General features: G+C 38.7%; 1 protein-coding gene across 5 annotated transcripts in view; it reads right to left on the bottom strand.

Moving 5' to 3' along the window:
- The window catches only part of DYM (dymeclin), a 387,454-nt gene that overhangs the window by 288,941 nt on the left and 73,673 nt on the right, over positions 1–24,840 (bottom strand). For all 5 annotated transcript variants that reach the window (XM_082416575.1, XM_082416571.1, XM_082416573.1 and 2 more), the window contains exon 6: positions 17,781–17,853. In XM_082416575.1, coding sequence (XP_082272701.1) covers positions 17,781–17,853 — 73 coding nt within the window. The remainder of the gene's footprint in view (positions 1–17,780; positions 17,854–24,840) is intronic.

The raw sequence follows: 24,840 nt of genomic DNA, 5'->3' as shown, positions 1-24,840 counted from the left end.
AAGGACCAAAGAGCTAGTAAAATACTGAAGAATTACAAGGCCAAGATTCAAGGCACTAAGAAAACCTAGAGAGGTCAGCCTGACATCTGGAATTGCTTTGGCCTTGGGATGTTTCCTGATTCATAAGTGGTGGCTGGGAATCCAAGCAGTGCTTTTGACAGGGTTGACGATCTAGGGGACAAAAACTGGAGTCCAAGCCTGCCAAGGGAGTAAGCCCTAGTACTCCACCCCACACACAGGGCAGAGATCCTCAAGGGGATCCTTACCTTGGAAGTAAGGGGGAGCAGGAAGTAAATCAACGATCTCATGGGCTACAACCGAGCTTTAAGTTCCCTGGGTGGCCAGAAAAATTCTGAAACGGAATTAAGAAGAATCCAAGGCACCCAACAGAAACAGACAATCCCCTCTGAAGAAAGATAAAATCATACTATCAAAGTATTTCTACAACTTTACAAATACAAAAACTAGCAAACAATCAAAAATAGGCACATAAAGAGATAAGACTACATGAACAAGAACCACCATACACCCATAAAACAAACAAACCTCTCCCAATAATAATATTAATTACCAAATACAACTATGCCTACTCTACCTATGGCATAAAAGCCAAATTTTTCAAATCAAAAATTGCTCAAGGACCTGTAAACTATATAAATATAGCAGGTATTTCTTTTTAAAAAGTTCTAGAAAAAAATTCTGTAACTGAAAAATACAATAGCCAAATTTTAAAACTTGATTTAAAAAAATAAGTAAATAAGAAAGAAAGAAAGAAAGAAAGAAAGAAAGACAGAAAGAAAGAAAGGAAGGAAGGAAGGAAGAAAACCTCAATGAATGAGTTTAACAGCAGATTAGACTCAGCTGAAGAGAGATTTAGTGACTTGGACATAAAGTCATAAGAAATAACCGAGAATAAAGTACAGAGAGACAACACGACGATGTTGAGAGGCATTTGTTTCCAGATTGGGGTTATTATGAGAAGGTTTACGAAGAAAGATTTATAAACATTTGCATACAAGTCATTTGCAAACATATATTTTCATTTCTCTTCAGTAAATACTTGAAAGTAAAATTGCTAGATGAGAGGAGAGGTGGATATTTGACTTCATAAGAACCTGTCAAAACTTTTCCCGAACTAGTTGTACCATTTTATACATCACAGCAATTTTTTACATAGATTTTATTTTTCGAAGCCATTTTCAGTTCTCAGCAAAACTGAAGGTATAGAGAATTTCCATATAACCCTTGCCCCATATATGCATACCCTCCTCCACCATCAACATCCTGCCCCAGAGTAGCATGTATGTTAAAAATGATGAACCAACATTGACACATCATTATCACCTAAAGACCCCATAATATACATAAGAGTTCACTACTGCTGTGTAATTTCTATAATCGCTATAAATTTTGACAAATGTAGTAACGTGTGTCCTTGATTATAGTATCATACAGAACAGTTTCATTGCCCTAAAAATCCTCTGTGCTCTGTCTATATATCCCTTTCTCCTGCCAAACCCTGGCAACCACTGATCTTTTTATTGTTTCCATAGTTTTACCTTTTCCAAAATGTATAGTGGGAATAATACAGTATGCAGCCTTTTCAGATTGGCTTCTTTACCCACAGCAATTTCTGAAAGTACCAGTTGCTCCACATTCTCACCAACATTCAGTACTATCAGTCTTCTTAATTTTAGCTATTCTAGTTGTGTGTAGTGATAGTTCACTATAGCATTTAATTTGCATTTTCTGATGATTAATCACACTAAAACTCAATGTGCTTATTGGCCATTCATATATCTTTTTTGTGAAGGATCAATTTAAATCTTTTTTCCATTTTTAATTGGGATATTTGCCTAATTATTTTTAAATTGTAAGAGATCTTTATATATTCAAGAATAAAGTCTTTTGTCAGCTATATGTTTTGGAGACATTTTCTCCCATCTGTGGCTTGACTCTTCTTTTTCTGAACCGTCTCTCTTGAAGAGGCAAGATTTTTATTTTTGAAGTAGTCTAACTTATCAAGTTTTTCTTTTTTTGGCTATTGCTTTCTGTATGCTTTCTAAGTTATCTTTGCCTAAAACAAGATTGTGTGTATTTTTCTAAATTTTATGTTATATGTGAAAGTAGGCGTCAAAGTTTTTTTGTTTTGCTTTGTTTTCCCATATAATCAGCTTTTCCAGCACCATTAGTTTAAAAAGTTTTCCCTCCCCAACTGAATTGTTTTGCTTCTTTTCTCAAGACAAAACAAAACAAACAAAAAACAATTGACCAGAGAAGTACAGATCTATTTCTTGGCCCCCTATACTGATCCACTGATTTATTTGTCTATACTTAGGTCAGTACCACGTTATCTTCAAAACTGTAGCTTTATAGTACACTGTGAAGTGATATAGTGTAAGTATTCCATTTGTTCTTCCTTTTCAATTATTTCTTCAGATATTCTAGGTTCTTTGCATTTCCATATATATTTTAGAATCAGCTTGTCAACGTCTATGAAGAAAACAAACAAACAAAAAATACTCTGGTACAAATGTGATGAATTGACTCTGTAGATCAATCTGGGTGATACTGACATCTTAACAATATTGACTCTTCCAATTCATGGATATGATGTATGTCTACATTTAGGTCTTCTTTGACTTCACTGAGCAATGTTTTTTAGTTATTAATATATAAGCTCTACACATATTTGTTGAATTTACTAAGTATTTCATGTTTTTCATATGATTTTAAAATGGAATTTTTAAGGTTTTAGTTTCCAGTTGTTTGCTACTAGTATATGATTTTTGTATAATCATCTTGCAATGTGCAACCCTGCTAAACTCACTTTTCAGTTCAAGTAGCTTTTGTATATTCCTTAGGGTCTCCTACATAAACAATCATGTTGCTGGCAAATATAGTTTTACTTTTTCTTTTCTAATCTCTATGCCTTTTATTCTTTGTTTTGCTTTACTGAACTGGCTAGGGCCTCATACAGTAGCAAACAGAAATGCTAAGACCAAACATCCTTGGCTTGTTCTTGATCACAGATGAGGTAAACCTTTAGTCTCTCACCATTAAGTGTAATGTTAGCTGCAGGTTCTTCATGGATGCCCTTAACCTAGTTGAAGATGTTTCCTTCTATTCCTAGTTTGCTGAGAGTTTTTTCTTTTTTTCCATGAATAGATGTTGAATTTGGTCAAATGCTTTTTCAACATTTACTGAGACAATCATATGGCTTTTCTAATTTATTTTGTCAATGTGGCATATTATACTGATTTTCAAGTGTTAACAATATTGTATTCCTGAGATAAGCCCCACTTGGTTATAATGTATTATCCTGTTCTTATATTGCTGGATGAAATTTGCTAATTTTTTAAGCTTTTTCTCCTGTATTCATGAGAAATATCAGTCTGTAATTTTCTTTTTATGGAACGCCACTGTTAGGTTTTAGTATCAGGGTTATGCTGGCCTCATAAAACAAGTCATCCCATCTGCTTTTGAAATACACTTTATTGAAAAAATATTTGCTTCATGATGTGATGTTGAGCAAAGACAGCAGAATAGTATGCATCATATGACTGAATACACATAGATGTTAATATGCAAAAAATAAAAAGAGCAATCGTGGAAGATGAGATTATAGGTGAATATTTTTATTATTTTTAATTTAAATTTTCAAAATGGGAAGGGCATAAAGAAAATGAATGGGAGAAATATTGCCTTCAAACTGGCTGTCTCCACCAGGAAATTTCCTGGAAAAAAAAAAATATCAGGAGAGATGGTCTGAGGACAATCTCTAATCTCATTCTGACCATAGATTTTCTTTTTCTGTTTTTTTTTTTAATAAGTTTATTTATTTATTTTTGGCTGCATTGGGTCTTTGCTGCTGTGCGCGGGCTTTCTCTAGTTGCAGCAAGCAGGGGCTACTCTTCCTTGCGGTGTGCGGGCTTCTCTTGTTGCAGAGCACAGGCTCTAGGCACGCGGGCTTCAGTAGTTGCGGAACATGGGCTCAGTAGTTGTGGCTCGTGGGCTCTAGAGGACAGGCAGTAGTTGTGGCACACGGGCTTAGTTGCTCCGCGGCATGTGGGATCTTCCCGGACCAGGGCTCGAACCCGTGTCCCCTGCATTTGGCAGGTGGATTCTTAACCACTGTGCCACCAGGGAAGTCCCAGGTTTTCTTAATTATTCCTCTCTCTCACTTCACTGTAAACAATCAAAGTAAAGAGGATTTGCAACTAGGAAAAACAATCTAAGTGTCTCATTCCTTTTGGACTGTAATAACAAACTAATACAGACTGGGTAACTTATAAACAACAGAAATTTATTTCTCACAGTTCTGGAGGCTGAGAGGCCAGATCAAGATACCTGCAGATTCAGTATTTGATGAGAGCTGGTTTCTGGGTCACAGAGATTAAGCGTCTTTTTGCTATGTTATCCTATGATGGAAGGCAGCAAGGAAGTTTTCTTGGGTATCTTTTATAAGGGCATTAATTCCACTCACGAGGGCTCTGCCCTCATGACCTAATCATCCCCCAAAGACCCCATACCTTCTAACATCATCATCTTAGAGGTTAGGTTTTAAAATATGAATTTTGGGAGGACACGAACATTCAGACTGTAGCAATGAATTAGACACACTTGCTGCATTATTTAGGGCTCTCCAGAGAAACAGAACCAACAGGATATAAAGAAATATATACATAGAAAGTAATTTATTATAAGAGATTGGCTCACACAATTACAGAGGCTAAAGGTGGCATTATCTGCCATCTGCAAGCTGGAGGCCCAGGAAAGCCAGTGGTGTAGTTCCAGTCCAAACCCAAAGTGCTGAGAAGCAGAAAAGCCCTGGTCTGAGGGCAAAAGACCAAGAAACAGGAGTGCCAATACCCGAAGACAGAAGGAGATGGATGTCTCAGATTAAGCAAGAGAAAAAATTCACCCCTCCCCCACCTTTTTGTTCTCTTCCTGCCCTCAATGGACTGGATGATGCTCACCTACACTGGTGAGTATGATCTTTCTTACAAAGTCTACCTATTCAAATGCTAATTGTTTCCAGAAACACACTCACAGACACATCCAGAAATAATGAAATAATGTTTGACCTCTGGGCATCCCTCAGCTCAACCTGTCACACAAAATTAACCATCACACTTGCCAAAGACGTAAGTTAAATGTTTAAATACTGGGAAAGGGCACAGAGCCACAGATTCAGTCTCATTAAAAGCATTTAGTCATTAAAAGCATTTAAGCACTATATGAAAGGTTTTACACCTAGAAATTTTTGTTCCTTCATAAGAAACAAACAGCATTCTAACACTCACCTAATTTGTTATAATCATAAAAAGTGAATTCATATTTCAGTACCCCAAAATTTGACATCTATCACAGGTGTGTCACAATTTTAAATAGGAAGACTCAACAAGAAGTTCACATTTGAACAAAGACTTGAAAGAAATAAGGAAACAAGGGAAGTCTTCCAGAGAGAGGGACCAGCACACACAAAGGCCCTGAGGTAGGAACACACCTAGCATATTTAAAGAACAACAAAGAGGTCAGTGGGGTTAGAATGAAATCTGCAAGAAGGAGAGTAGTAAGAGACGAGGCCAAAAAGATAACAAAAAGCCTGAAAGGTCTAAAAGCTGTAACAGATTGATAAATTCAAAATCTTTTTTTTTTTTAAATCCAGGCTGGTCTTCATTCATTCATTCATTCATTTATTTATTTATTTATGGCTGTGTTGGGTCTTCGTTTCTGTGCGAGGGCTTTCTCTAGTTGCGGCAAGCAGGGGCCACTCTTCATCGCAGTGCACGGGCCTCTCACTGTCGTGGCCTCTCTTGTTGTGGAGCACAGGCTCCAGACGCGCAGGCTCAGTACTTGTGGCTCACGGGCCTAGCTGCTCCGCGGCATGTGCATCTTCCCAGACCAGGGCTCGAACCCGTGTCCCCTGCACTGGCAGGCAGACTCTCAACCACTGCGCCACCAGGGAAGCCCCAATAAATTCAAATTCTAAAAAATAGTTTTTAAAAATGTATCATGGCAAAAACAAACACATACTAAAAGCAAATAAGTCAAAAAGCAAAGTTAGAAAAAAAATGTACTTTAAATTTATGTCACAAAGGACTAACCTTTCTAATGTAAAATTGGTCCTACAAATAGATACAATAAAGGTGCCAAAATGAGAATGAGCAAAGGATATTAGCAAAAAAATGTTAACAATTCTAACATCTTTCAATAGGGGGATGATTAAATATAAACTGATATTGACCTACAACAGAATATAATGCTATTTTTAAAAACAAATGAGAAAGGATGTAGAGAAATCAAAACTCACATACACGGCTGGTGGGAATGTAAAATGATGGAGCCACTGAGGAAAAGTTTGGCAGTTACTCAAAAAGTTAAACACAGAGTTATCATATGACCTAGCAACTTTACTCCTAGACACATACCCGAGAACTGAAAACTACGTCCACACAAAATCTTGTACATGAATGCTCACAGCAGCATTATTCAGAAAGTAGAAACAACCCCAATACTTATCAACTGATGAATGGATAAACAAAATGTGGTATATACATACTATGGAATAGTTTTCAGCAATAAAAAGGAATGAAGTACTGGGGCATGCTATAACATGGATGAACCTTGAACACATTACACTAAATAAAAGAAGCCAGATACAAAAGGCCACACATCATATGATTCTATTTATATGAAATGTCCGTAAAGGGCAAACCTATAGAGACAGGAAGCAGATTAGTGGTTACTGGGACAGGAGGGAGGAGGGGGAAATGGGAATTGACTGCTAATGGGTACAGGGGTTCTCTTTGAGGTAATGAAATTCTGGAATTAGAGAGCAGTGATAGTTTCGCAACTTTTGTGAATATACTAAAAACCACTTAAATATATACTTTGAAAGGGTTAATTTTGGGGTATTTGAATTATATCTCAATAAAGTTGTTACTTAAAAGACAAAAATGAGAAAGCTCTCTGAATGCTTGTATACAGAAACTGCCAGGATAGATTGCTAACTGGAAAAAGAGGAAAATCCAAAACACTATGTATAATTTCCAACCTTTTATATGAATACAGGGGGAAATAAAAATCTAAATTCGTAATTGAATATATATGCATGAAAAATTTCAGGAAGGATACATATGAAACTAAGAACGAACAGTGGTTACTAGGGAGACAAATGGGAAGGCTGGAGAGATAGGGAACAAGGACAGCCAGGAGATCGTTCATGTACACTTTTACGTGTTTGGTATCTGAACAACATAAATGTATCATCTGTTTGAAAATGAAATTAATCAAGAACTAAAAATAGAGGATTATCATAAATTATAAAATCAAAATTTACTGATTAAAATCTGATGACACTGAAATAAGAATAAACAAAAAACTAAATCATATTGTGGTATGCTGAAAGAGTCACTGACCGCAAGTGAGAAAACCTAGGATCTGTTTCTAAGTTCTCTATTAAACTCACTCTATTAACTTCAAAAAATAACTCCTCTGGGTCTCAGTTTCCTTATTTGTAAATAAGTACATTGGGCAAGATGACCTCTAATGTCAATTCTTGCTGTAACTTTCTATGATGCTCAAAAAAAGGAATTCAAAGCAACGTTATATTCCTGTGGAAACAAAATTTTAAATCCATTAATTGGGCTATCTTAAGTGCCAAATAATCAAGGAAAAGAGCCAAGACAGGCCAATACTTGAAAGAAACCAAAATTCTACCATGCTGAGTGTGGTGGTTTTTAAAAAATGAAAAATGTTTTAAGTCAACAGATCTTTCTTGTTTAATGTCCTTGCATAATCTTCAGAAGATTTTCATTACACAATCGCCAAAACAAAGTCAACTTTAAAAAGCCAAAATGTTGCTTCGGCTGCCATATTATCACAAGAACTTTCCACCATCTGGACTGGAAATGTCCTAGAACAAACTACTGTTGGAGCAAGTTATTAATTTCATGTGAAGAAAAAAAGGCGCCATGACCTTGCAGTGCTCTGCCAGGGCAGAGTGGAACACTTGGATAAAGACAAAAGCCTTCACGAAATGGGTGTTAGTGTTGGCTAAGGTCAAAGTCAATGAATATGCAGGAGAAAAAACCATCCTCCTTTGACTTGCTATTGGATAAGAAACTGTAAATGGAACATAAGTTTAACAAAAACAACTGACAAGTTCAAAGGATTAAGACCAAAAGTTAGAAATATCAATGTCATGCCAACATGGAGATTCCAAAAGTAAAATATGAGGAAAGACTAAAAAGTGGTATTGTGTATTACAGATACGGTCAATAGCAGTAATGGCTAGTTTTAAAAGTTAACAAAATCAAAGACATGGTAATACTCCTCATTTATAAAAGTATTAACAATGGAACAGGAAGTGCCTGGAGGTTAGGCACCAAGAAATCTGCATTCTAGTATCAGAACTCTCATTTGTTACCTTTATCAGTCACCTTATCTGTCAGCTTCATCATACATAAAAATTAATGGAGTGGATCAAATAAACTCAAATATCTATTCCATGTTTTTACAGCTTCTCAAAGAACTAATGCTATATATGTAACAGTGCATCAAATGTATAAAATATAGCCACATACCTTCTTGAAATAAAGCTCAACCAAAAAGAGGTTTTAAAAACATTCTAAAAAATCAAAAGTTAAGATGGATTGATTAGGTGGATACATAATAATAAAGCAAATATACCAAAATTGTTATGTGGGTGTCCAAATTGCAATTATGCCAGCTTAAACAAAGAACATTCATAAACAAAGAACAATCAGAGAGAAAGAGCTCTCAAGAACTAGAAATGATTGCTAAACTTTCATCGAAAGTTAGAAATGGCTTTTAAATATATGAAGAGATGTTCAGCCTCACTTGTAATGAGTGAATGCATATAAAGATCACAATATGATTTCCATTTTTAGCATACAAAAAATTTTATAATATACAATATTGTCAAGGCTCTGTTAAATGTTTTTGGTGGGACTATAAATGATATACTCCCTTTAGGGAACAAGTTTTTACCAAATTTATTATATTTTTATCAAATTTTAAAATGGTCACACTTAACTCCAATTCTAAAACTTAAATAAGGACTATACCTGTATATATGCATTAAGTGAATGTATGTATATGTACTACATCCAGACAACGGAGTATTATTCAGTGCTAAAAAGAAATGAGCTACTAAGCCACGAACACAGAGGAACCTTAAATGCATGTTACTAAGTGAACGAAGCCAACCTAAAAAAGCTACGAACTGTAGGATTCCAACTATATGACACTCTAGAGAAGGTGAAAATATGGAAACAGTAAAAGGATCAGTGGGGTGACCAAGGGTAAAGGGGGTGGGAGGGATGAACAGGCAGAACACACAGGACTTTTGGGGCAGTGAAAGGACACTTACGATACTGTAATGGTGGATACATGTCATTATGCATTTGTCAAACCCCACGGACTGTACAACACACCAAGAGTGAACCCTAATGTACACTATGACTTGGGCGATAATGATGTACCAATGTAGGTTCATCCACTGTAACAAATGTACCACTGTGGTGAGAAATGTTGATAGCAGGGGAGGCTATGTGTGGGAGGAAGGGTATGGGAATACTCTGTACTTCCCGCCCAATTCTGCTGTGAATCTAAAGTTGCTCTGAAAAATAAAGCCTTTAATTAAAAAAAAGAAAGAAATAGTGTCATATTATTTAGAAATACATATAAAGGTAAGATAAGCGTAAAGGTTTATATAAACCACCAGAATAGTCAAAAACAAAAAATGACTGTCTCTGGAGAGCAAAGGGATATAGGACAAGGAGATTTGTTCTCATCATAAGCCCTTTGTGCTATTTGATTGTCTTCCCAAACCATGTGCACACATACATTACAATTTAAAATAATTGCATCAGCATCAATGACTAGCATTAAATATCCAAAGGTAATGCAATCTGGATGGTGCCCAAAAAAGAAATTACTCTGTAAAGAATTAACTTATATAAGTAACACAAAAAATTAAAAAGGAAAAGAAAATCAATTGTTTGACTGTTGGTAGAATTAAAAGTTGTAGCTATTAATATCAAACTACCTCATTCATATTTTGCTACACATGTATTAATAACAGCAAAAGAAATTAACAAAAGCATCCTGTTCCAGTCTTGCTTTCATACGAGTAAAAATTCTTTGAAGGCAGAGATTCAACATTTTCAGGGCTGAGCTACCTAAGAATCTTGCAAACTGACCTTAGGAAAGTCACTTCCTTTCTCTCTACTTCAGTGACATTATACACAAAATGAAAATAAGCTTAATTCTAGTTCTAAAAAATTCAATGATTATACGCCTCTAAATAGTCCACAACTTAACAAGGAAACATGCAAACACAGGCAAAATGACAGTCAGGATTCAGGACTCTGCTTTAGCTGCTGCTAATCTCTCACACCTAATGGCAGGCTAGAACCAGTCCTCCAAAGCAGCCAGAGAAGCTCCTCCAAGCAGCCTGACCCAGCAGGAACTGACTTCAGTTCCCACACAAACTATTCAGCCTTGTTCTTTTGAATCTCAGACATGCTGCGTCCTATGACCACTATACTTGTTAATGACCAAGTGCTATTACTTTTTACTGAGAAGTTTAAAATAGGAAAATTGACTCAGAAGCAAATATATTCAGTTTTTCTTAAGTACTTAGCATGTGTAAAGCAACACAGTTTTATAATCATAAAGCATTTTAAAATTTATAAAAGCATTTTCGAGTGCATTACTTTGGTCTTCAAAGCAATCCTAAGCAACAGAGTAGGCAGTGAGAGCACTAGACAGACCTCATCCCAGGATGAGATGCTCCCTCTCAGCTGCAGGCCCCGCTACTGCAGCTCAGGACGTGGTGCATTAAACTAACAACTGGCCTGGCTGTTCCTTCAATGGCTACACGAGTTGATCTCCAAACTCATGCACTTCAATCTCCACACCCAAACTATTAAACAACTGAACGAGATGTGTTCAAATGTCTTTTCCAAGTGACAGTCTATGATCTATGAACCCCAATTTTAAAATGAGAAAACTGAGGCCTGGAGTGACAATGCTGATGAGTGGTAATGCTAGGATTCAAACACTACCTTCTGGATGCAGAATTAGTGGTGTTTTTTCCTAATACATAATGTCTCCTACACTTCTTGGCAATACTGAATAATGCAATTATGAACAATCTGAGCACATAGTTTATAGTATCAATATTTGTGGTACTGGATATATCTCAGTCAGATTTCTTCAATAAACCTGGTAAAGGCTTACATATTAAAATTTTTTAACCGGGATTTTTTTCCCCAGAGGCACCAGAAATCAACTTTCAAACTAATAAGCTATTGTGAACTTAATTCTGTCTTGGTATTTGAAAATGCTATCATCTTTAATTCAGTGCCTGTAATGTCTTAAACATCTAATTCAACCAGAAAGCTACACCAGATATTTACTTTACAGCACCTAAAACTTAAATGCTGACTTGGGGTTTTAGCTACCCACTCTGCTGAGGCTGGATTTGAGAAGAGTTTGGGTATCAACATGCAGGGCTGTACAAAGACATTTTCCCAACAGTTAGGCCGTTCACTGGCAACGTGGGTCTCTCCAGTGCCTTCACTCTCAAAAGCTTGCAGACTTCATAAAGACACTGTTTATGGCTCTTCAGCTTCTTGAACCACCTACTTCACCATTGCCACCAAAAGGTTTCAATATTCAGATTTTCCAAAGTATAACATCTAAGCCAATACCAACAACTATGGGTCGAATAAATGTGTATTTTCTGTCATTTTATTACATTTCATAAATCCAGTAAAGTTAATTTTACCAATAAGATTCTTAATCAGTTTCATCCCTCCCCAAATACAGCCAAAATGGATTTCAGAGAACTAGCTCTAAAATATATATATTATGTTCTTTTATATCTTAGTAAAGAGAACCCTAAACCTAATCAAACATTTAGTCCTTTTAACATTCAAGTCTTTACTCCATCAAACCACACAGCTTCTCCAGCCCTAGTCTCCCACAAACCCTCCACTCTAACCAAATGAGTGAACTTGTGATTCTCCAAACACATTAGACGCATCCAAGAGGTCCCTATGCAGCTCCTTTCTGCCTCCTTGAAGACCGAGCCGCTGCTCATCACTACAGCTCCCAATGACTGCAGCATGTATCAGTTGTTCCTCTTACTAGGCTATCTTTCTATGCATCTATCCATCTCTAAGCTCTTCCAAAGTCATGCCTTTCTTTGCCCAGGGCCCAGTACCATAAATACACATAGTTTAGTATATTCATAACATACGTTTCTGTGGATGAACTTAATGAAAAGGTTATTATATTGTGAAGGGATCATCTGGGGGACTACTGAGATACAATGCTGACTGTCCGTCCCTAAACTAAATGGCTCCAGACTAGTCAGCATTTATAGCTAATTAATCTACCATTTCCTTAAATATTGTCAGATGTAATTTCTCAGTGTTTCGGTTTCTAGTAGCCCCTTTCCACTGCTAACGTCTATAAGATACCTAGTGTTTATAATATAATATACCAACTGCAAGGGGCTTTGAGCCACTATATCTGCAATGGAATATGCCTTAGCACACTACTGTGTTTCCATATAGACCAGATAATGAGAAACAAACAAAATATTTAAGCACATTGAATAGGCTGTGCTCCCACGGATTTACTCATTCAACAAATATTTTTTGAGTCTTCCACTTGCCAGGCTAACCTGAGTACTAAGGGGACAGCAGTGAGCAAAACAAATGTTAACGCAGGAAGAGCCCTTGTTTTCATGTAGCTTTCATTCCAATTTCTTTGGGAAATAACAGGTAATATGAAAAGCAGTGATAGGAGCTTTCCTGGTGGCACAGTGGTTAAGAATCTGCCTGCCAATGCAGGGGACACGGGTTCAAGCCCTGGTCCGGGAAGATCCCACGTGCCACAGAGCAACTAAGTCCATGCGCCACAACTACTGAGCCTGCACTCTAGAGCCCACGAGCCACAACTACTGAAGCCCGCACGCCTAGAGCCCATGCTCCGCAACAAGAGAAGCCACCACAAAGAGAAGCCCGCACACCACAACGAAGAGTAGCCCCTGCTCGCCGCAACTAGAGAAAGCCCGCGCATAGCGACGAAGACCCAATGTAGCCAAAAATAAATAAGTTAATTAATTAAAAGCAGTGATAAGTATTAGGACAAAAAAATAAAGCATGATAAAAGGACAGAAAATGAGAGGCGTGTTATTTTAGGGTAGTCAGAGCAGGTGTTTCTAAGAAGCAGAACTTTGAGCAGAAGAAAGCTTGAAGGAGGTCAGGACAAGAGCCATGCACATGTCTGAGGAGAGATATTCAAGGCAGGAGAAGGAAGGTCGAAGGCCTTGAAGACAGCAGTGGGTTGGCATGTTCCAAATTAGCAAGGACACCAGCGTTATTGAAGCAGAATGAGTAACACGGACAAGGTCAGCAGATGACATCAGATACCCCTGCACTGAAGTTGCGAAGTTCCACTACACAGACATACACACACTCCTGGAAAAGGCGGTGAAGGCAATCCAGTTTGAATATCGTATCTTTATCAATATATAACTTATGAAAAAACTAAAGTTTCTTAAATTATAGAATTAAAAAATCTGCCCATCAGGGCCAGGCTGAGAATTAAGCCGTCCCAATCCTCCTTACTGAGTTCACAGGTTGATAAAGGAGAAGACACATAAATGGATCTCAGAGGAAGGGGCTGGAGCCCACAGAAAGGCCCACTCTAAGCAGACCTCTCAGGACGTGTCCAGAGTGAGGGCACAGAGGCAAGGAGTAGGGCCTGTTCTTGACAGTGGCATCACTGTAAACAGCTAAGAGCAACAGCTTTGACAAAAACAATAGCAACAAACAGAGACAAAAAGACAAGGAAAGACATCCAGTTCAAGATCTCAAAATAAACTCTATTTCATGATAAAAAAGCATCATAAGCAGTCCTCAAAATGTAAGTATTAGGCCCATACAAGGTAACTGCTTATGCTGCTAGGGCCCCACCTAAACTCCATCACTGGCAAGAATCACGGGGTCTCATTCAACCCTCACGGTAACACTGAAAGAAGCGAACCAGTGTCACAAATTCTAAGTGTGTGCTTTCAACTCTGGGCTGCCGACCATGTTCCATTACACTCTCCATTAGTGTCTTGAGGGACATCCTTTATCGTACCTTATTCCTCTCTCATTCAACTCCTTGAGATCAAGAAGGTATAACAATTAAAGACAAGGTTTTACTTTTGGAAGACATTTCAATTCTACTGGATCAACCCAATATACACTAAAAAATGTCAAGTCACGAGACGGTGCCTGACTTAATCTTTCTTTTAAATACATATATAAACGCTGAGAGGTGTGGTGTTAAGGAAGGATTCCTGGAAGGTGTGTAACTTGAATCTGTCTTTGAAGACTAACACCTCAGAGAATTAATATTTTATCAAGAAATCCAAACTGAGAAGCAGTATCCACTTACTACTTAAAAGTCCATTTTCATTACAAATGAATTCCTACAAATTCTGGGAGTTTAAACTACCACAGTTGATCCTGTTCTCTTAATGATGAAGTATCAGTTAAAACATATAGATTTCTAAATGTCTGTCTACCTCTGTTCTTGGTAATCATTTGCTTTCAATATTAATAGAATGATTTCATAGTCTCAAACGAAACGTTTAAGCTAGTTTTGCATTACCCGCAATGGCAATTAAAATTAGTTTCGGGCTTCCCTGGTGGCGCAGTGGTTAAGAATCCGCCTGCCAATGCAGGGGACACGGGTTCGAGCCCTGGTCTGGGAAGATCCCACATGCCGCAGAGCAACTAAGCCCGTGCGCCACAACTACTGAGCCTGCATTCTAGAGCCCGCGAGCCACAACTACTGAGCCCACGTGCCACAACTACTGAAGCCCGCGCACCTAGAGCCTGTGCTCTGCAACAAGAGAAGCCACCGCAATGAGAAGCCCGTGCACCACAACGAAGAGTAGCCCCTGCTCGCCGCAACTAGAGAAAGCCTGCCTGCAGCAACGAAGACCCAACGCAGCCAAAAATTAATAAATAAATAAATAAATTTATTTAAAAAAAAAAATTAGTTTCCTCTTGCTGTTCACCCGTAATGCAGCACTGGCATGCCAACGTTAAACTTCAATGTTTATAGTGAGACTGATGATATTCAGGTGTGTCTAGACCATCCCCAGTTTTCATAGGTTAACATTCCTCCTTAAATTATAAGCTGATCGGTAACACTGCACTATGGTTATAGTAGATGAAACATTTAAAGAGTAGGTTGGTTTCACATGGAAACTGTTACTAAGACAAACCTTCTTGTAGGATGGAGCTCCAAGAACATTAAATCATAAGAAATTGTTTCAGCAGCTGGTTAAAGCTGAGTATACATAACACAAGACATCTGGTTGTCTGTGCATTTTCAGTTCATTTAAAAAGTATAAACATATAAAACACTAAAATGTTTGATTTATTACAACACTGCTTCCTCTCCAAGAGTGTTTAAGTGGCTGATCTATTTATTGTATTCACAGCTTATTTACTATCTAAAGGGATTTACCATTTCCATCCCCCTTAACTTTACCATGACATTTTATCAACAACAACAACAAAAGGCACTCATTCAGGATATATACGAAATTGCTGGTATTTGGTAATAACAAATGTAATAGAGGTAGTGCTACTTTTAAAATTAAACCAGGAACACATGAAGCACCACACATACTGTGATAAGCAAATAGCAGGCAATAGATGTGTTCCCCTTCCCACATCTGACCATAAGTAACAGAAAGCTAATGGCCACAGTGGCTTAACCAAAATAACTGTTTGCTCTTTTCACATAAGGAGAAATCCAAAGATAAGCCATCTAGGGTTGGTGTAATGGTTCTATAACATTATCAGTATCCCACACTGCTGGGACACTGTTCTTTGGGTGTGGCGCCCATCTTCATAGTTTCAACATGGCCCAAGCACTGCCTCCACATCCAGGAAGGAAGAGAAGGGCCAAGGGCAACGGGCTGAAGGTACATGCTCTGCAAGCTCATGACTTCTGCTTACGTGTAATTGTCTCAAACTGTGTCACAGAGCCATATTTAGTTCCCAAAGTGCCTGAAAACTAAGCTGGGCACACCTTGCCCCCAACAATATTGGAGAGGAAGGGGAGAAAGGATACCAGGCACGCAAAGAGCTGTGTCTGTCACAAGAGTTCAACTTGCCTGGGACATTTTTCCCATTCCCTTCCCTGTCAGTGATTCCTCAGTTGTCTCAGCCCTACCTTCCAGGCTGCATGTCACCAGACCAAGTCACAACAGGATTTGGTGGCTCTCATTTCTAAATCTATATTACAATTTTGGATGCTGCACTTGTGCACAACAGAGGCCAGGAGTCTGTTTTCTCACAAATACCTGTCTTTCATTTTTGGGCCACGGGCAAGTGGCACATTTCCAACAATATCCCCACATAGACTGAGACTCTGTGATGATAAATCTTAAAAATCTACTTTTTTATTTCAAAAAATAATTCCTTTAAAATATGCATTCTCGGGAATTCCCTGGTGGTCCAGTGGTTAGGACTCCGAGCTTCCACCACAGGGGGCATGGGTTTGATCCCTGGTCGGGGAACTCAGATCCCACATGCCATGCAGTGTGGCCAAAAATAAAAAAATTAAAAATAAATAAAATAAAATATGCATTCTCGATGGGGGGGTTGAGATCACCCTCAAGAGGGTGAAAATTGGTTCTTAAGGGGTGAAAAACTTCATAGATATTATAATGATGTGTGGCCCTCAAAAAGGCCATAGCACATAAACAGATATTCAGTGTATCTGGGGTATTCAAATTTCATTAGGACTTTGGAGAGGCAATTAAGAAAAAAATTCTAAAGAGGCTCCTCAGAGAGGCAACTAAAAAAAAAAGGTTGAGAGTAACTGCTTTAAGAGTAACAAACATTTTGAATCACATAGAAACTGCATTCAGCTGTAGTGACAGAAATCTAGTTGTAACAGTGTAAACAAATAAGGGTCTAGTTTTCTCACATGAGAATTGCAAGGGCGGGGGTGGGGTAGGGGGAGGAAGTGTAGTAGTTGATGACTTTGGTTCAGCAGCTCAATGATGTCAAAGCAGAATTTTCTCTGAGTCTCTTAGCTCCTGTTGCCAAGATGTCCAACACAACTCTAAAGGGACCCTGTCCACATTCCAGAAAGCAGGAAAGTGGGCTCTCACAAACAAAAATACATGTATGCCTCCTAGATGAGTCAGGTCCCCTTAAAGAGCTGCATCCGTAAGTTTCATTTGAGGACTTCCCTCCACATCTCACTGACCACACCTAGCTTCAAGGCTAGAAATGGAAATCTGACCTCTCCAAAAAAGGCCAGATATATCAATAAAATCAGGAAGCAAAGAAGAAGGGGAGAACAAATAATGGGTGGAAAACTAGCTGCATCTACCACATATATACTAGATTTAACTGTTTCCCTCTCAAACCCTTGTTTACAGAGATTAATTCTGTGCCTATCATATGCTCAGCATTGCTAAAGAGCTTATTTTCCCCTCAACAACATAAAATTCTTGTGTTGATGACAGGTCGTCAGAGTCTAAATATTATTAGGCAGGAGAGACAGAAGAAGCCCATGGATGTACACGGAGGCATACATAAAAGGCATACATGAAAGTACTACACCACAACCCACAAACTCTTCAACATGATCAATTACCATCTTCAATATACAAAGAAGATAAAACTAATCCTGGCTTAGCCAGAACTTACAAGAGTGGAATATCAGTGATTAACTGCATCAAACAGCACAGCAATTCTTCCAAAAGATCTTCTGAGTCAGAACCTGGTAAGACACATAAAAAGTTTTTTAACAAAGTGTAAAATAGAATTCGGTTGTTTAGCTCACAGTTTTTGGGGGGTTTTTTTTGGCCACACCATGCGGCATGCGGTTCCCCAACCCAGGATCGAACCCGGGCCCCCTGCAGTGGAAGCACAAAGTCTTAACCAGTGGACCGCCAGGGAAGTCCCTAGAATTCAGTTACTTAGAAGTTTAGTTTTGATTCCTAATGAAAATAAGAATAATTATTATTACAGAAACTCGAACACTAATATTGACCTCTGAATAAAATCTATATCATGAAGCAAGTCAGCATCTATTATAATCTTCATCTAGTAGAGGAATTCTGAACACCAGCTATTTGTTCTATCTCTTTGAATGCTTGAAGGTTAACTATGGCTTCTGTAGGCCAATACTTTTCAAGTTTCTTATACCGCACTATGTTTTTTTCAAATAAAATGATACTGAAGTCAAATATATAAAATAGATAAAAATTCAAGCTGCTCCAGCTGCTTTGTTTGAATCAAGAATAGACTATCTGCACCTTCTCCCCCGACGAATATCTGACCTAACCCTTGATCTCCTTGATGAACCTCAAAGTGCCTTCTCTGAACCCATGGAGTCCCACCGATCACAGACTGAAACCCGCTAAGAGGCCAACCACCTCTTTACAAAGAGCCAAAGACAAAATGGCTTTCCCAAGTCACACAATAAGTAAGCAGCAAAGGTAGGTTACAAATTACTGTTCCAATAGAAATGCTCTTCTGTCCCAAACTGCTCTAAGCCAAGTGACCTTCTAACTTCCAAAGCCAATCAGGATCTCATGTGGCTCCTGGCTTTGGACATTACTGACACCTACTCCTTCACGAAGTTCTTTATTCTCTCAGTCCCTATGCCTTCTTTCTAACCTTCTACTTTTTCTGTTCATTCCCAGTATCCGCTACCTCAGAATACCTGTCAACATTGACATGTTCCCCCAGAATTCCACCACTGGGTTTCTTCTCTTCATTTCTCACTCCCTGTGTTCTCCCTTCATCAACCATCACTTACACGCTGGTGATTCCTAAGTCTACGGTTTTCCTCTCAGCCTCTCCACTGCACGTCATATTTTTATATCTACTTACCTCCCGGCCACCTCCACCTAGATACTTCACTGGTACCTCAACCTCAACACACTAAAAACTGAACTCTTTCCCAACACTTCAAATCCAGTTCTTTATTCTTTATTGTCCTTTTTGGTGACTACATCAGTAACCCAAGCCCCAAACCCAGATGATTCTCTCCTACTCATCTTTTTATAACCAATCAATCTCTAGGTCCTCTCAATTACACAGTCTGCCCCTCTGATATTTCCTCTTTCTTTAACTGCTTGTCATTCTTTCGTTCATTATGTCATCATTTCAGTTCAGTTAAACAAATTTACTAAATTAAAACTCATTCTGGAACTTCTTTAAACCTTCTTAACTAGTATTCCTACCTCTGATTTTACTCCTCTCCAATCCGAATCCCAGATCGCTATCAGAGGGAGCTAACTAAATTCCATCCTTTCATTCTCCCGGCTTAGATCTTGTCAATTGCTTTAAGCTGATTACTACACATCAGAAAAAACTCAAAGCCCCAAAGTACTGTATGCCAGACCCTTCAAGATACAGGCCCTGAATCCCTTTCTATCTGTATCTCCCACCATTACTCCCTTCGTGATTTATATTCCTGCAATGCCAAGCTGCCTGCTACATGCCGTACCATGCCTCCCACAATTACATTCTCTCTTCCTGGAATGCCCAAAAAACCTGATTTTTTTTTTTTTTTTTAAAAAGCCCAACTTTATCTACCTGAACCATCCTCAGTCATCATCTCCTCCATAAAATCCAACTCTCTTGCCTCACCCTGAATAAAAATAATCATCTACACAGCATCTATGCTTTGTGCATCTGTCTGTTATTATAAATGTTGGTTGCATTATCTCAGTTTCTGACTACATGTAAAGCTGGCCCCTATTCGACTTTGTCCTTCTTCAAGGTGATGACTGACAAAGAACTTGGCACATAATATACACTCAATACATGTTCACTGAAGTGAACACAGGTGTCTAAGTCCAAACCTAGTGGTTACTTCCAAAGCATCAAAGCACTTGGAATCTCAAAAGGAAGTTTAGCAATTCTGTTTTTCTAGACCACAGTATCACTTGGTATCATCAGAAAGTATGAAGAAATTCCTTCCTGCCTCACCAAAAACAGAACTGGCACGGTAGCCCTCTGAGAGGTCAGTGCAAAGCTCGAAGAGATTATTCTTTCACACTGAAGACATGAATCAATGCTAGAGAGAATACACAGCGAGAGTCAAGTTCAATAACCACATTAAATCTCATTCTAGAAGTGGTATGCTTATAGCTCAACTAGTGAAGAAAGTCAGGAGAAGATCTAACTAAATCTCTCTCTGCCAAAGCTGTCCAACAGGATCGCCTTACAATGCAGGGGACGCGGGTTCTATCCTTGGTCAGGGAATTAAGATCCCACATGCCGCGGGACAACTAAAGCCCGTGTGCCACAACTACTGAGCTCTCGCACCTCAACTAGAGTCCACGTGCTGCAAACTACAGAGCCCTCATGCTCTGGAACCCGTGCGCCAGAACTAGAGAAAACCCACATGCCACCACTAGAGAGACGCCCGCACACCACAACAAAGAGCCCACGCACAGCAATGATAAAAGATCCCACGTGCCTCAACGAAGATCCCATGCGCCACAACTAAGACCCGACGCAGCCTTAAATAAATAAATAAATAATAAATCTTAAAAAAAAAAAAAAGCTGTCCAACATAACCCAAACGAGTTAACAACCGATTCCAACAAGTTGGTTTGTTGACATATAATACATACATAATACTTATTTGCTGAACTGTCATTCCTTGGCTTACCCCAGAGAATGTGGTGACCCAGACCCAGCAAGAACATTTAAAATCACTCACTGATTCCCTAAAGAACATTTTAGACCAAATAAGTTAGCCAGTTTAATAATATACCCCTGGTTCAGCCAAGCAGCCAGCACATGGTTTTTTGTTTTAATACTTATTTATTCGGTTGTGTCAGGTCTTAGCTGCGGCATGTGGGATCTTTTGTTGCGATGCGCAGGCTTTTCTCTAGTTGTGGCACATGGGCTTCTCTCTAGTTGTGGCACGCGGGCTCCAGAGCACAAGGGCTCTGTAGTTGTGGCACGTGGGCTCTCTAGTTGTGGCACGCAGGCTCAGTAGTTGCGGTGCGCGGGCTTTACATACTCAGTAGATCCCGCAGTATGTGGGATCTTAGTTCCCGACCAAGGATCGAACCAGTGTCCCCTGCACTGCAAGACGGATTCTTAATCACTGGACCACCAGGGAAGTCCCCAGCACAAGTTTTTTAATTACAGAAGGTGAGGGAACAAGTACTCAGGACACACAGATGGTGCTTGATTGGATTTTTTTCCTTCCGGGGTGTAAACACATCTAATTTTCAAATCTTAAAATGGTGACAAAGATCCTCTCTTTGGTTCCATGTGCCATCCACATCATGACCTCAGCCAAGTTTACAGCTGGTTAATTAAGGAGTACATACACAGCTTCGTTACCAATGTAATACAATACTAATGAAAATAATGATAAATCCATTTCATACAAGTAAAGAGTAGCATTTCAAGGCCAAAGTTCTAACAAAACTAAAGGCAAGAATAAGCAAATTCCAGGTGAAATCTCTGACAACTTCCATTTACTAAAGCAAAAACATTCTTGCATAATACTACATCCTTATTTCTGGGGCTAATCTAGAAGCAAATAATTTCACAACAAGTGAAGAGTGACTGCTTATCAGGTTTTACATTAAGAAAGTCACTCAGATTGCATTAGTTTCCAAGCAGCATTTATATCACTTAGCTTTCATGTGAGGCCAAATATCTTCCTTAGTTTCAATAAAAACAAGTAAATATAAAACTCACCTGCCAAAAATTATAGTAACACATTCATGCATTTCTCACAGGAAAGAGAATCTTAAAAGTCCTTGAAATTTGCAGGTTCATGACAAAGTAAATTGATGTTCTTTGAGTAAAGAAATTTGCAGAGATTCAGCGTGTTTACTGTGTTGTGAACTTTTACAATCTAGAGCTGTGTTTTTAATCTTTCTTAAAGTGTTTTAAACTGCCTCTATATCTCCAGTTAAATATTTTAATATTTTAAATCATGAGCATTCCATTCTCTCTAGCTCACATTAATCCTAACAATAACTCTTAAGGATCAGGTATGATCATCATCATTTTACAGATGAGGAAATCAAGGCTCAGAGAGGTTAGTTTACTTAGAGTAAGTGGCAGAATTCAGATTTAACCCAAATTCAGACTTCCAAAGGAGAAAAAAAAACCAACCTTACAAATTACTTTTAAAGACCTGTTTCTACACAAAGCTGGAAAAAAATCCAGTCAACCAATCCATGTTTCACTGAAGACCCTAAATACAAATCCCTGGTGAGTACGCTGAGCCGTGTTAGGGGACAGGTCGGAAATACCACATATTACTTTACACGTCAAGGTGACAGCCTACACATTAATCAACACATACTCAAGTTCTTGACTTAAATACCCAATTTACAAATAATCTCAAACAACTAATAAATACAAACTCTTATTACGAATAGTTTGCAGACCAAGGTCACTGAAATCCCACCCCTGTCCCTGAGGTTCTCCCATTTTAAAGCCCAAATGCTACTTCCCGGGTCCCTATGAGCATCAGCAGAGGAAGGTGCAAAGAAAGAGAAAGAAAGACAAGATTATGGTCCCTCACAGCTCTAATAAATCTACACCTGAAACTAAGCTGTGGCCAGTCCCTGTTAGTGCTTTCTGTTCGGCACCCATTCAGAATCACGGACTAAGATTCAACTCTCTTACTTTGGCCTTAGGGAGACAACCAGAGATAATAAAATACTGTCATAACCAAACGCCTTCCATCAGAGTTGGGGGGAGGAGGGGTGGGGAAGAGAGAGAGAAAAGAAAAATTTTTAAAGCACTCATTCGAGGAAGGGGAAAAAACAGCACTGACGGAAAACAAAGAAGCAGCCAGAAAAAAAGAAACATATGGGTCAATTAAATCAGGTTACACGTAGTTATTAGAAGGAATATTAAAAGACAGAGAGCTAATCATTGTTTTCCCTGCATTCAGAAAGTCAAACTGTCAGTTTCTCAATGCTGCCCAATACTGTGCTAATACAGGTACTTAAAACTTAAGAATTAACAGAGCTACACTGCAAAGAGTGCCTGAAAGTTCCGAGCAAAAGACTTCCTTAAGATGAAGACACATAGCTAGATTATACTTACTATAAACTTCTACTCAGAAAAAACATGACAGAGTCTACGTTACTGTCTATTTTAACTGTGAAGCTAATACTGGAATTATTCTAAAGTATTAAAAATCATATTTAAACTTCTAATTAGCAAAATCAAATATGCCTCCATAAATTAATTAAGGAAAAGCAAATGGATTCACTCTTTTCTAAAAATAAAACCGGTCTACATTTCCGTGCATTACAATATTTATAAACCTGTGTCGCACAACCATTCCAATAAAATCTGCAATAATTTTGGTGGACTGCTATTACTGCAGTCGAACAGAAACATTTCTAATTACCCTAAAGGATAATATACTCTTTGAGGTTTCATTATAAAATGTGCCAATTAGTAAAATTTAATTCATTTTGTTCCACTGATTACATAAAAGAAAGAAGGGGAGAGAAAGAAATATCACGAATCCCACTATCACCTATTAAATAACCAAAGAACAAGTCAGGAGTCCCTAGAAGCACTTTATTCTTCTGCAAAGTCAGATTACAGATCTTATATGCTAAATATTTTAAAAGAATAAATCTGCGCTTTCTTTTTTCTCTGAGTCACATTGTTCAACTATCGTGGAGTTTTTTGGGGGGGTTTTGCATTACTTATCTATAACTAATGAGATTAAACTATTAAGTTTTATATTAAGACAGAAATAAAACCAAAATCACTCACCTCCCCCCACAATACAATTTGTGGTTCACCTGTTGAGCGACAGCGGCCCCAGGCCCTAGGGACCAGCTCAAGCAGAGGAAAGAGCAGTAAAGCCCTGCCATCGTGGGAGCCAAAGCACCTCGGCCATGAGAAAAAATCAAAGCTACTTTCAAAGGAGAGAGATTTACCTCCACTGCATTTAGTAAAACAAATACAACACGGATTTGGAAGGTAATTCCAAACAGTTTCGAAAAGGTTTTAAGCCAGAGGGGAATGAAAAGGAAATTGGTTGTGTTGAAGAGGTGTGATTAAGGATTTTTTTCCCATAGATTTCCATCTCATATAATTTTTTTCTTCTGTTTGTTTTGGTCTCTCACAAATTATAAGTTTTCTCACCTGTATGGGATCCCTGACTCCCCATCTACCAGCCAGAGGGAGACAAATGGCACAGCCTGCCATGCGGTGGTTCCCACAGGTGGGTTGTGAGCTGCTTCATTGAGGGGCACCTAAACGTCAGTTTCTATAAGTCTTTCCCTGTTTTGGGTTCATTTTCTCCAGAAGAGTATCCACTCGTCTTCTGGCAGGAAAGAAAGTGGGGTAGGTAAAACCCCAGTGCTAGCATTCTAGAAGCCAAGTCAAGATGCCTCACTCTTCCCTTTTGTAGCTTTTTCTCTTAACCCTGTTCTCGGTACACCACTGCCTCCACTGTGCCCAAGAGCTCACAAAGGGAGGCCCCATTGGTCCAGCCTCTACAGAGAGCAGATTTTAGTACTAAACTGGGGAAGGGGTGGTCCCATGACTGTACATGACAGGGGAGAGATCTTTCCATCAACCCCCCTGGTTGTCTGCCTTCAGAGACACCTGGCACTTCCAATTCCTAAGCATCTCCAGGGTTCTGCGGCAAGAACTGGCTTTTCTCTGAAGTTCTCCAACCCTGAAGGCATTGAGCTCCCAGCTTCCACTGGTCAGTTTAGCTCAGCATCACTCAGTTTTC

This window comes from Balaenoptera physalus (assembly GCF_965194825.1).
Source record: "Balaenoptera physalus genome assembly, chromosome: 12".
NCBI classification, from domain to species: domain Eukaryota; kingdom Metazoa; phylum Chordata; class Mammalia; order Artiodactyla; family Balaenopteridae; genus Balaenoptera; species Balaenoptera physalus.
This window is presented reverse-complemented; position numbering and strand designations above follow the sequence as displayed.